The 13,182-nt window shown below is 37.6% G+C and overlaps 2 protein-coding genes across 5 annotated transcripts in view; both read left to right on the forward strand.

The window, feature by feature from the left end:
- The window catches only part of stac (SH3 and cysteine rich domain), a 44,906-nt gene extending 37,205 nt beyond the window's left edge, over positions 1-7,701 (forward strand). The window contains exons 13-14 of one of the 3 annotated variants that reach the window (XM_088087063.1): positions 1,129-7,555; positions 7,656-7,701. In XM_088087063.1, coding sequence (XP_087943189.1) covers positions 1,129-1,227 — 99 coding nt within the window. In that variant the 3' untranslated portion in view covers positions 1,228-7,555; positions 7,656-7,701. Of the gene's footprint in view, positions 1-1,128; positions 7,556-7,655 lie in introns of those variants that run through there. The other 2 variants (XM_042501188.2, XM_042501189.2) reach the window with 2 other exon arrangements.
- Positions 7,702-9,635: 1,934 nt separating this feature from the next.
- Positions 9,636-11,837, forward strand: LOC121953167 (antimicrobial peptide NK-lysin). Of its 2 annotated transcripts, XM_042500088.2 has the most exons (5): positions 9,636-9,769; positions 9,853-9,986; positions 10,600-10,677; positions 10,758-10,912; positions 11,531-11,837. In XM_042500088.2, exons 1-5 carry the CDS (start codon positions 9,721-9,723, stop codon positions 11,604-11,606), a joined length of 492 nt encoding a protein of 163 aa, XP_042356022.1. In that variant the 5' UTR covers positions 9,636-9,720; the 3' UTR covers positions 11,607-11,837. The 2 variants fall into 2 exon arrangements, with proteins under 2 accessions (XP_042356022.1, XP_087943190.1); XM_088087064.1 differs by lacking the exon at positions 11,531-11,837 and having other exon boundaries at positions 10,758-10,916.
- Positions 11,838-13,182: the final 1,345 nt, after the last annotated feature.

Here is a 13,182-nt window from a genome sequence, read left to right on the forward strand (position 1 = left end):
GATTTTGGAGAGTACTTAGAGCGAGCATGCAAATACGGTGTGTTCTGGTTCATCATGAGAGTCACTGAGAGAAATTAGGAGCTGGGAAGAAATAAATAAACGTGTGAACACAGTTTTTGCTCATCAGTTTTGGATCTCAGCACAGATCTCACAATCATGGCATATTATTAACAGGCGTAATTGAAACAACAGTATCACACCATGGTCATCACCTTTGAATGTAATGATAATAATAAACAGCAATGCACGATAATATCGGCACGTTATCGGTATTGGCTGATGTTGATGTTGATGATGCTTGATGTTATTACTATTATAATTATTATTATTATTATTAGTGACAAAGTGAACATTTACAAAACATCAGTCCTAAGCTGAAGTATTTTTCTATTTTGTACAATGAGTGAATATAACATACATTTAAAATCATTGTACTGTCTCCATCTGCTCTCACGATAAGATTATGCATAATATGATGTTAATTTCACTACAGACAAGACTTGATGATCACTAAAATTATGTGGGGAAAACAGTGGATTTATGTATCGGTATCAGTTATCGGCCAAATGAGTTGTAATATATCGGCATATTGACATATCGCACATCTGCAGAAAATTCAATATCGTGCGTCCCTAGTATTAAATAAAGCAATTAAGACTCCAGCTGGGCCATACAGTGTACAGATTTTGTGATATGAGACTTTCTAAATAAATCAAACTATGTTTGTATAGCTCCTCTGAGAACTTATCGTGTGACTTATAGGCAGGGGATGATATGAGAACTTAATGTCACGATTATAAGATACAATCAGATAAGACTTTATTAATCCCACACTAGGGAAAATCACACATAACAGCAGAGAGTCAGAAAGAGAGAACATTTTTTAAAAATAATGATTTGAGTACAAAACAAGGATAAAAATATTACAAAATACAATTTAGATTAAATAAAAATTAAGTAATATAAAATATAACATTTATAGACATTATTTACACCTTTTACTTATTCAGATCCTGTATGCTCATGATTGATAGTTGCACAGGATAGGCCAAAAGAATTGAGATTCACAATATTATCCTGATAATCATCAAAATATGCTTAGTAACGTTTCCTTTTTTTCCCTCTCAGATCTGTGTAAGCAGCGAGGGCGAACGCAGCGGCTTCATCAGAGTGGCGAGTGGAAAGAAGAGAGGCTTCGTGCCCTGTGACGTTCTGGAAATCATCTGAGGCAAAAACTCAGAGAGATGAAGAGACAGAAAGAGAGAGGGAGGAAGGATCAGCCGCCTGGAGGTCAGAGGGGGAGGAAACTGAACCTGCAAAATGGCTGCAAGAAACCAGTTAAGGAGTTTGCCTGAAAAGAAATGTGGAGTTTGGACGTAACGGTGATGCTGGATGAGGACTTCACTTTGTCGCAGGTCAGAGTCTCTGTACCTTCTTCACTCTCCTCACACCACAGACACACATGCTGGGACAACAGACGGTTTGTTGTTTGCAGGGAGACAGGAGATCGCTGTTTCACTGGATTTGATTTAATTTATAGAGCCGATATGTGTGTTTTTTTCCCTCTTTAGTTTTATTCTGCTTCGAGCTGTTTATTTTTTGAAAGTGGAACTGCCGTCCGGCTGTTTAAGCCAAAGAAAAAGGAAACAAACACTACAATGATTATTTTTCAAGGTTGCAACACACACAGTACAATTGCATTCCTCTTACAAGTAGTTTAGCGTCTCATGTTTTTGCATTAGGTTTCAAGCTGAAGTTGAGCTTTTCATGCAAAGTAGTTTTCAATAGAATCCAAAATGTCCTTGTTGTCAGATGGAAAAACTGAGTCAAAATAAACAACATATACAATGAAATGAGAAAACTCTGTATTTGAAGCTTCAAATCTCCCTTAAAATCTATCAAATGAAATATCAATAACTTCCTCCGTACAGTTAGGTTTCTGTGACACAACTTAAAAAGGTTTCCATGCATCTCAAGTGGGAAACAGTACATCAGATGCAACATAGAGATGTGTGGGAGTATTTTCAGTGGAGTTTGACACAATCAAAGACTTCAGATATTCTCAATTGTCTTTCAAAATATCGCCCTCAAATTCCCCAGATTTATAATGTCTAACTGCAATCCAGAATTTTACTTATGATGACAGTGATATACATTTTTTATCTTATTTAGAATCAGAAACGATTAAAATCGGTGTTTCTGATCCTGTTTTTACCTGGTATTAACATGTGCTTTGGCGACCAAGCCAAAGCGTTAGTCCCTGCGTCACATGCGCTAGGTCAACAGCCCCACGGCACAGTTATCATGTCCTTGTTAGCTGCTTGCTAGTCCTGTTAGCAGTTGTGTCAGTAGAGGACATACTGCTGTCTTACTCGTCTTACTCTTACTCCTCCTCTCTGCCCCCTTTCATGTCATTCTCAAGCTGTCCTAAAATAAAGGCAAAAAGCCAAAAAGATGAAAAAAATGGGCATGTTAGAGAGCATTGGCATGATATCACCAAAACAACCACCAAGTCCTTTATTGATGACGTAGTAGGACGCATTAGCTTTTACCCGACAAAAGACATGTGGTCAAATGCGTTCCAGACTACCTCGGAGAGGGGTTTGAGTGGTCAGATAACAATGTGTCTCGGTGGCTGTTTACACTTGTATTTAGCGCTGCCCACTTGTGATCTGATCACCCAAGATGCATGTTGATAACAGGTGTAAACAGTCTCTTGGTGAACACTAAACTTGGGAATGGAAACGAGATCTGGATTGTCTGACCCATCAGAATCGTATGTCTCTGAGCTCAGTAATTCCTTTTATCAATGCCAGTTGTTTTTATGTGTTTGCAAAACAATGACATCAAACTCTTGCATCTGCGCTGCTAGAAACAAGAATGAGACATGGAGGAGAGAAAAAAACATTCTGTGGCTTTATCTCTTTACCTTGATAAGAAAGGTGATAACAATGCTGCTTGTAATGTCTGTAAAATAAAATTTAAATTAATTTCAAGTAAGAAACATCAGTGATATGCTGAAACATCTTTCTCATCAACATGAGCTTAAATTCTGCCATATATCTGACACTCTATGCATGACCACTGCTTCCCTAACTAGCAGCACGTCCATTACCGAGTTGTCTGTGTTACAACATTAGTGCCACGCAGGCAGGTTTAGCAGACAAAGAAAACCTCTATGAGAACGATTGCTGATTAGATATTCAAACATCGATAAGGAATCAGTAAGGGAATCCATAAAGAATCAGACTGTCAAGTTGAATTGGTATCAGCCATTGCTAAATGTACCAGATTTAACATTTTTGCATTTTCTCCATGCTGCAGAATCTATCATATGTATCTGTTTTTTTTGTTGTTGATTGATTAATGGATTTAATTTTCTCTCTATAAATCGTTTTCATCAAAAATTTCACAGCTTTATTGCTACAATAGAATCATTAATGATTTAATCATCGTTATCTGCTGTGAGTCCTCTGTGAACATATGAAGGCACCTTTTAGACATCAAAACATGTATAAAAATAATACATTTCTAGTTTCTGTCTTGACTTTAAATGTGATCACTCTCGTGTGGTTTTCCTCTTTTCTCACCACAGACAGTCTTGAACAGCATTTCTCGTTCAGATTCTAGTGAAGTACGTTTACGGAGAGCTGTTTCATCATAGTAGATATAGTATATCTCTTCAAGGTTGTTCTGAACTGAAACTAGGTTTAACTGAATGTCCAAAAACCCTTCATTGTACATACTGTACATAAAAATTAAAATTTCTTCTTTATCACAACACAAAGTGTATTATGCTAATTCTGTGGTGTCACATCTTTTTTTCTGTAACACAGATATTACAATTATTTCTGTAAAAGAATATGCATTATATTTCATGTATCTCATCCTAAATGTTACTGATTCTTTTGTCAGTCAGAATGTTTCTTAAATTTCTCTCACGGTTCTCTGTCCTCACTCACATTAATTCACCATCAATAATAGGCTCATCATTCGCTCAAGTGGGCCCTACAAAAAATGATGCATCATGCAATTATGCATATTATGATGTGATTTAGTTGCCAGTGAAAACAACTGGATTGTGACTCAGTAATTCAGAGTGCGTAAAGAACCAAATACATTTTCCCAGCTCAAAGTCACAGTGATACACAGTGATGCTTTTATTGAGATTTATATTTCACAGTTGCTTTGTCTCAGTCCCAAACTCTTTGTGTTAAATGTTATACTTCAGACGCAAAGCCAAATCACACTAATCATGGAAAATCTAAATGAATTTGCCAATTAAAGAAGTGCAGCTTGCAAAAGTTTCAAGACAGTTTTTACTTAAATGAATCTTCAATCATACAGCCATTGGTACATGACTGTGCAAGGCATTATGAATCTACTAAAGCCAATCCTGATGCAAAAAAAGACTCACAAATGAAGGCTGCATTCGTCCAAAACATAAACCATGAAGAACTTTCTTTTAATGCTATTCGGCTTCAGTCTATTGGGCATTACTTTGCAAATTAAAGAATATTGTAAACCATAACAAGAATCCCTTAAAATGCGCTCATGCAATAAAAACCTTATTTAAAGTTCTAAAACAGTTCACTCCAAACCATCTTAAAATGTAGCTCTATTTGAGATTGACAACTCATTCCTAACTTTTATACCAACATGGATAAAATTCCCTAAAAGTTTTTTACTTTTTACTTTGTATAAATAATTCAGGTTGGAAACAAAACAAAACAGTGACTGTTGTTTCGGGGACACTTTCTCCTCCATCTCACAGTTCAGTAAGCCTTAGTGATTTTCCCCCATTTGATCTACAGGACCATCTGACCACACAATCTGCACACTCTGCAGTCCACCATGAGACAGTCTGCTTCACTGCAGACTTCAGAAGCTTCAACAGCTTCATTAGGCAGCTGCTCACATATTTAAATTGTCTCTGGAGACACAGCCGAACTGGAGAGGTTGAGGCAATCACACACATTTTACTATTTCAGTGTCTGCCCATTTTCTTGTGTGTGGTGTCTGTAGATGACACACACAACAGGGCCCACACTGCAGGACACCAGCCAGTCTCATATACCTGACACTAGCGCCACCTTTCAGCTCAATGGAGTAACAGCAGCATCAAGTTTCTGACAGAGAAGGAGCAACGGAGTTTAAAAATTACACTCTCACTCTTTCACCTCATGAGCTGAAGTTTAAGGTAAGTCAAAATTTCAGTTTGGCTGCAGATAGGAGAATTAAGTCAGTCGTGTGTAAATGACATCAGAGGTGTTCATGCACACTGGACGTACACGATTGGCACACTTATGTGTTGGTCTACCATTCACATTTCAGTTCTTGTCCCAATAGTGGGACGAGAGTAGAAATTACTTCTCTGTGTGAAAGATCAACTATTAGCTGCTCTAATTCATATTTTTTAAAGGAACAGTTCACAAAATGACTGCCTTTAATGTGGAAGGGATTGCTCATATTGAACCCACTTTATGATTAACACCACATATCACGGGCCTCACGGCTTTAGAACGACCTGCATGAGGAGATAAAGCTGGCCAAATCTGTGACTTCTTTTAAACCACTTCCTAAAACCCGTTATTATAGACTTACTTTTATGTGATGTCATCTTTTATTTGATTTTGTCTCGTTTCTTTTATTTCCTTTTATCTGTGGTTTTATTGCTTTTGTTGTTTTTGGTCTATTTGTTTGTACTATTTTATACTGACATTTTGCATCTTCCATTATTTGTCCTCTTGTTTTAATTTGATCCTAACGCTGCCCTAGTTTGGTCTTGCTTGTCTTCAGTAGGCCTGTTTGGCTTTCTGTTGTTGTATTGTCCTCTATGTATCCCATTTCTGCTTTTACCTTGTTTGTCAAAGCACTTTGTAAACTGTGTTTTAAAAGGTACTATATAAATAAAGTTGTATTAATCCATCATCATTTTCATCACCCAGACAACACCACCCTCCTACTGCAGGCGTCAAAGTCTGCTGTGTCCTGATGCCCTCAGGCTTTTTCGGAAAGAGTGGACTAATTTCTATCTGGAAACAAACTATAGAATAATTTAAATTGGCTATGTTATTCTGTCCTTGTTTTCACTCTGTTGGATCATTGATACGTTTTTGTTTTCTGTGTGTTTGGGCTTCAGTTTTTTCCCCCTCCTTTGCTCCTGTACTCCTCTCTCTCATTTGTCCATCTACACACCTGCGCTGCATCGGCCTCGTTAGTCCTTCCCTGCCTCAGTTTCTCCCAGCCAATCAGCTCGCTGCCTGCCTAATCACTTTACTCCCCTCACCTGAGCTTCTCTGCTCTTTTCTCCACCTGCACTTCATCCCCTCATTAGACTAGTCTGTATTTAAGCCCTGGTTTTCTCTTCAGTCTTTGTTTGATCCTTTGATTTTGTTACTTTGGATGTTGTTGTGAAAATTGTTGCTGTGTATTTTGAGATTTTTGTGACATAGTAGAGTTTAAAAAAGCTGCGTAGAACCCCAAAATGCCAGTAAATAACCCATTACGTCCTTAAAGATACTGACTGACTGAACACCAGACTGAATCAGAATGTTTTCCTCAATCAATCACTCAATATAAGAGCAATTTTCACTTCCCTCTCCAGCAAACATAAAACTAAGTCTTAAACATTTAATGTAATTTGATTTGAAGGCTAAAATTGCAAAGCTGGTGGACAAAGATTGCAGTCAAAAGCAAAATGAATTTGTGAGAACCTGCAAGGGATTCAGTAGAGAGAACAAAGACAGGGTGGAGCTGTAGATGATGGCACCCTGCTGAAAAAACCCAGCTAAAAACCAGCTTATGTCGGCAGCTGTTTTTGGTTGATGTTAGCTGGTTTTAGCTGGACGAAGATGGTCTTACTTAGATGGACAGTTGTTGGTAGTGTTTGATGGTTTGACATGCTGGAGTGAGCTGCCTGTCACACTGTGCATATTTATCTTTATGTATAACACATGACAGAAGACTTAACTGATTTATGTCCTTTGCTTTTCATTCTTTCCCCTCATGGCACTGATATTTCTCCACTTTCAAGGACTTTCATTTGATTTCAGTTTTATAAGATCTTCAATGGATAATCCAGCCAGAGTGACCCTCACAAGCTGGTATGACCAGCTAAACCATCAAAAATTATGCAAAAACATCCCTTAAGCTGGTCAGAAAAGTTGGTCATCCAGCTCAATCATCTTAAACTGATCAAACTGTGGCTTATCCAAAGTCTGTGTATGAAAAAGTGAAAAAATAACAAACTTCAGATAGCGTATCTGACAGGTTGAGTCTGTTAGATTTTTCAATTTCTTTCCAATTTACAATGTAACCTGTACCTGTGCGATAAAGTATTTTTTAAGTTGTTTATACGTCATTTCTTTGCATACCCTGATGTAATAACTTTCTGAGACACATTTTTGTTTCAGCTGTTGTTAAGTCGTGGAAGTTTATGCTGGATCAAACTGCTGAGGAGGACAATTTATCCATCTACTTTAAACATGATGCGAGGGAGAGAGAGCAGATCACTGCACAGAGGAGGCGAGAAACTGTGACTCAAACCCATGAGGTGAAGTCTCTCAAAGGTCAGACTACACTGTTTGATGTGAATGCTAAAATTGATCCTTTTTTACTCTGTATTTCCTTTACATACATGTTGAGAGGAGCAGAGGCCCACTTGACGTCCTGCTTGATTCATGTCTTCCTGGCAAGGTGACAAACGCAGCTGTTAAGCAGATTTTATTTTTAAACATGACACAACATTGGTATCTTGAGGTCTACTTACAAGATTTCCTCTGAAGAATAAGACTGGGAAATGTATCTGAAAGCTCTGAGGGGAAATGTGGTAAATGGACCTACAGTTAATCACCTCCATCATTCTCATTATAAAAGTGGCTGGTCCCTCTCTTTGGTAAGAGCCTCATCTGTGTATAATTTTGTCTTTAGTGCTGGTAGGCTGATGAGGCTATTTAATTAATCATTTTTTTATATTATTTTCATTATTTTGTTTTAATACATTAGAAAAATTAACATATCAAACACACAAACAAATGGTACTGTCCAGCTTAAAAGGACTTTGAAAATCAATACAAGTTTACATTTGTCCACTTCTCTCCCTCACAGATTTCAAGCGTCAGAGCGCTTTTATCAAAATAGTCATCACCAATATATCCTATACAAAGGCTCTTTAGTAGGTTAATGTTAGCATGCTAAACATTAGCTCACATCGGTGTGGTTACAACCTCACATGGCTGAACGCTCACAGACAAATACATGGCACAAATACATCAACAATGTTGTTAAAAACTGCAAATACTTGCTCATCAAGTGTATTAAATTAATAATTAATAATGATATACTTTTGTTTTTGCTCCCATTTTTCCTGAGTTAAAGTGGAAGGTCTAAGGTTTCTTCTAGGCAAACAGAGGGTTTAGTTCTCTCCATTTTTGTATAAAAATTTCAATTCATATTATTGAGAACTCTGCCAATAATCCACTCAAAAGGTATGGCACATCAAGATGCTGATTAAACAGCATCATTACTACACAGATGTGCCATGGGATGGTCACTCGAAAATCTCCACCAGAGCTGTTATTCGTGAACTGAATGTTTATTTCACATTGTTATAATAAAATTGCACAGGTTTCAAATCCACTTTGGTTTGTGTATGTGTGGTTTACTGGCCGCAGTGCTGGTTGTACCCGTTTTGCAATACTTCCAGCTGTTCTAATATTCTCAAACCACATGCAACCACATCAGCTCAGGAACTTCACATCCGGCGTCCTCACTTGCAAAATCGACTGAGACCAGCCACTGCGATGAGCTTCCCTGAAGCGTTTTCTGACAGTTTGTGCAGAAAGACAACGCTAAAAGTGAAGGCACTGGAAGTGAAGTTACTGGGTTGGTGTAGTTTCACCTTGTTTGTGGTTCTAAAGATGCCCAAATTCTTTGAAATGGTCTTTTATTTTGACCATCCCATGGCATACCTGTGTGGTCCCTGTCTTGGTATGCTGATTAAATCATGCTGTTTAATCAACATGTTGATATATTACACCTGTCAGGTGGATGGAATAAGTCCTTAGTGACATGGATTTTAACAAATTTGAAGAAAAAAAAAGAGAGAAATAAGTCTTATATGTGAATAGAACGTTTTAGAGTTTTGACTAAAACCTGTGAAAAATGGGAGCAAAAACAATAGTTTTGCATTTATATTTTTTGTGCTGTGTAAACGTCATCATTTTATGTATTGAACCAGTTAGTTTAAAGCTAATTTTCATCTGCAGTCCAGGTTACAACTTTCAATAAATGAAGAAAAAGAAAACACCAAAATACTAAATCATTTCACTTTTTAAGCCCCTTTTTTTCAAACTCAGTATGGCCCTCCACTTTTAAAATTTTGAAATAAAGATTTTGAACTACACACTGATGACAGATTAGATTGTGGTGGTTTTTGCAGCATTTTGATATTCAGATAGTGAAACTTTGTGGTGTAACACTATGACTTCAACCCAATGTTTCCTTTAATACGAGTGTGCATATTAACTGGAAAGATGTTTCTCGATGAGTTCGTGGTGTGAAAAAGTTTTTTTTGATGTTCCTCTGCGCAAAACCGCAGGTGGTTAGAGTTTTTGTCTGCAGGGGCTTGCAGGAGTGTTGTGCAGCCCCTCACCACTGTATAAAAGGTGTGTTATCACCAGACACACACACTCAAGAGATCACCGCTCTCTGACAGCAATGGAAACGTCTTCAGTCCTCCTTGTGTGCATGCTGGTGACATGTTCAGGTGTGCTGATGTTTTTCAATTATTTATTGTGATATTTATCAGATGAACTGTTCTTCATCATGTGTTGTTCTGCGTCCTCACAGTCTGGACAGTCCACGGGAGAAGCTTCGAGGTCAGTATCGATGATCTGGAGCAGATGGAAGTGGAAATCTCCGTGATCCCTGACAAGGAAATCTCTGTGAAGGCCAACGAGGAGATCTCTGTGCAGGCTGGAAAGGTAACATGGCTGCTTTAAACAGTCTGATAATCCAACATTCATCTTCAAATGTCAGATTATTAGATTACAATGTATCAAATAATCAGCTAAACTTTACTTGTCTGTTTGTGGCTCTATTTGAAAGTCATGTGACCACTGTTACTACCTGGATAGTAAGTTTACATACATTGGTCAACACAAACTAACAATATCATCAAATGTTAGACATAATTTCATCATGTTTAGATCGAATTGTGCCGTGGATAATACGTTATAATACCACGGACGTAGTCGGTTGGAATTAGTGTGGCATTAGAAAACAGGGGTAAATGATCAGAATTACTCTGTTTTAAATGATTTCAGTCATGTGCTGAATCAGTGAAGCTGCATTCAAAACGTTGCCGTGCAGACACAGGTCAGGCTCATCTAATAGTATGAAAATGTTGCTAAGCAGGCCTTTATTTCCCTGCAAGCATTTTGGATGCAGCACAAGAAGGGCAACTTTAACAGGCTGGGTTTGGAATATTTCTTGTCTTGCAATGTTCTTATTTAACATATTTTATGACGTTAAGTTTTAATTCTGGGGCTCATCTCTTTGATCAGTGTTAAAAGTATGTGTCACTTTTATCTGCAGCTGCCAGGTGTGTGCTGGGCATGCAAGTGGGCTTTAAACAAGGTGAAGAAAGTCGTCGGGGCAAACGCCACGGTCGAGGTAAAACAAAAATATCTAAGACTGACAGACTGTGGGTGCATTGTGTGAAGAAGCACTGATGATCATTTGTCCTCTTACAGAAACTGACATCAAAGTTGAACTCTGTCTGCAACCAAATTGGCCTCTTAAAAGCTCTGTGCCGCAAGTTTGTGAAGACGCACCTCGCAGAGTTAATCGAGGAGCTCACCACCACTGATGACGTGAGGACCATCTGTGTCAACACCGGAGCCTGCAAGTGAGTTAACAGTCTGACATTTTATCATTTAAGAGATAATATAACCAGAAATAGTAAATATTCACAAATTTCCTCAACAGTATTCGTTATTCAGTGGAAGCAAATTAGAGACAAGTATTTGATTTTAAATAATACTGAATAGCTTTGAAATATTCCTCTTTCAAAACCATGTGTCTTAATTAATTTGCTCTCATTTCACTTCTTTGAAATTTAGATATGACATTTGTTAATGTGCAATTTCAAAAAGCTGATTTTGAGTATATTTTTATTCAACCTTCACAAATTCAGATTGAAAAAAATTCAAGTTGAAAATTTTCAAAGAAATTAGTACAAAGTGTCAATCGAGCCTAAAGGTTTGTGCTGGGCTGATGACTGGTACGTTTTCTTTGATCGCATGACTGACTCATTGGGCTCTGATAGACCAGAAGTCTGTTTCATTGTATTCAGGCTTGGTTTTCTTTTCAAATAATTTGCCTTTATGTCACTGTGACACATGCAATATTGCAGTGCATGTAGGCTGGATCTCCACTCTATGATTTCAAGAAATGCATCATAATGTTTAAAATGAATTTTAATTATTTCAATTTCCCCCCTTTTTGTCTGATGTGCTCTCTTTAGGCCAAAGGAGTTGTTGGACCTGCTGAATTATCCAAGCCATGAGGATCCACACATTAAAATTAATGAATATGCTTGAAATCTGATACACTGATAATAAAACATGAACCTCGTGTTCTTGGCAGTGACTGACCGGCTACACACTCAGTCAGTTTTATGATAAAGGATCTTATGCAGCTTCTTTCTGTCACTTCATATACTTTTTGTATAACTTTGTCTTTTACCTTTGTTGACTTTGCAATGCCTGTAATTTCATTTTCTATTTCTCTGTTTGCGCACAAATTATATGAATAAATGGCTTAATTTCAAATGTTATGAATCTTGAATCTATGAATTTTATTAGCAAACTGTTTAAAGAGAGGTATTTGCACATCCAACTACGCAGGTCTGTTGAGAAAGATCACTTGTATGGGATCTTCTTTTCAAGACCTATTTAATAAGCAAATCAAATAATGATAAAAACTGTGGTAAACTTAAATTGCATCTTGTTACATCCACTTTGTGCATGTATCTTTTAAGTATAGACATAAGGCAAGGAAACAAAGCAAATGCTGCCCACTAACTTTCCTCAAACAGGATGTTGTTGGGTGTTAGTACTGTTCTCACCAAAGACAAAACTGTTAGTTTCATGTGAGAACTTGTGTGCATACATGTCAGGATGGTTCACTGCAGAAAAGGGAAACTGACAGTGACCTCAAACCCTCTAAGATATAAAAACTTTTTCCTTATTGCTTAAATTCAAAAAATGCAATTGAAAATGTAAGGATGTTGCAAACATAATTCATTAAATTAAAAAAATACAGTGAACCAAACTTCTAACGTCGTCACTACAAAGAGGAGATTTAGGCAGAAACCACAAGCAATTGATGCTTAGTATGCTCACATCCTTGAAAAAGATAAATCCTGGGACAAGAGGGTCTGGTGTGTGATAACATTTATTAATATTAGATGTTTGTGCCAGCAGCATCAGGTACAGAAACAGCAGACTAAAATATCTCATTGACAGATTGCTGTGGAATTCTGTGCAGATATTCATGTTCCTCAGAGGATGAATCTCTTGGTCTCTCTTAATCTTAACGGCTGATGCACTGGGCACTTGTGGCCCGAAATTTTAATATAGAAATCCGTCACAGAAAGGGGCTTGACAATGTTGTGGCAGATGCCCTCTCTCATGTATGACACCCATATCGCTGTCATCTTAAGGGAGATGGTGTTACATGTCATTATGTGTTTTACATTCTGCCTGTCATGCTCCACCTGTGTGTGTGTGTGTGTGTGTGTGTGTGTGCGTGTGTGTGTGTGTGTGCGCCTGCTCTCTCTGTTGCGGGTGCAGCAGTGACTGATTGAAAGCTGATAGAGAGCTGCGGTGAAGCTGTGTACTGAGCCCTTATCTGCGGCTGCATGCTCTGCTCACACTAGCTCGGTGTCCATGCACCAAGACCCAGCTTTTTCTGTTTGCAACATTTTCATTTTCATTTTCTATTTTCTATGTCCTTTTTGTAAATAGAGGTCTTATTTTTTAATTCGAGCCAGTCATAACAATAAGTTCAAAATGTTGCTTCGTTCAATAATTACATTACTTTGTGCACAAATCCAGCAAGATTTATATCCAGTGTGATCACTATATTGTCAAAGAAAAGAGAAAGAATAAATAG

The sequence above is a fragment of the Plectropomus leopardus genome, chromosome 14, assembly GCF_026936395.1.
Source record: "Plectropomus leopardus strain MGB_pleo_1.0 chromosome 14, ASM2693639v1, whole genome shotgun sequence".
In the NCBI taxonomy this organism is placed as follows: domain Eukaryota; kingdom Metazoa; phylum Chordata; class Actinopteri; order Perciformes; family Serranidae; genus Plectropomus; species Plectropomus leopardus.

What these genes read in the sequence shown, in the direction of transcription:
- LOC121953167 (XM_042500088.2), top strand. Translation starts at nt 9,721, where the DNA reads ATGGAAACGTCTTCAGTCCTCCTTGTGTGCATGCTGGTGACATGTTCA. An exon ending in CATGCTGGTGACATGTTCAG is followed by an intron (nt 9,770 to 9,852) that starts GTGTGCTGATGT and finishes GCGTCCTCACAG; the next exon opens with TCTGGACAGTCCACGGGAGA. An exon ending in GTCAACACCGGAGCCTGCAA is followed by an intron (nt 10,913 to 11,530) that starts GTGAGTTAACAG and finishes TGCTCTCTTTAG; the next exon opens with GCCAAAGGAGTTGTTGGACC.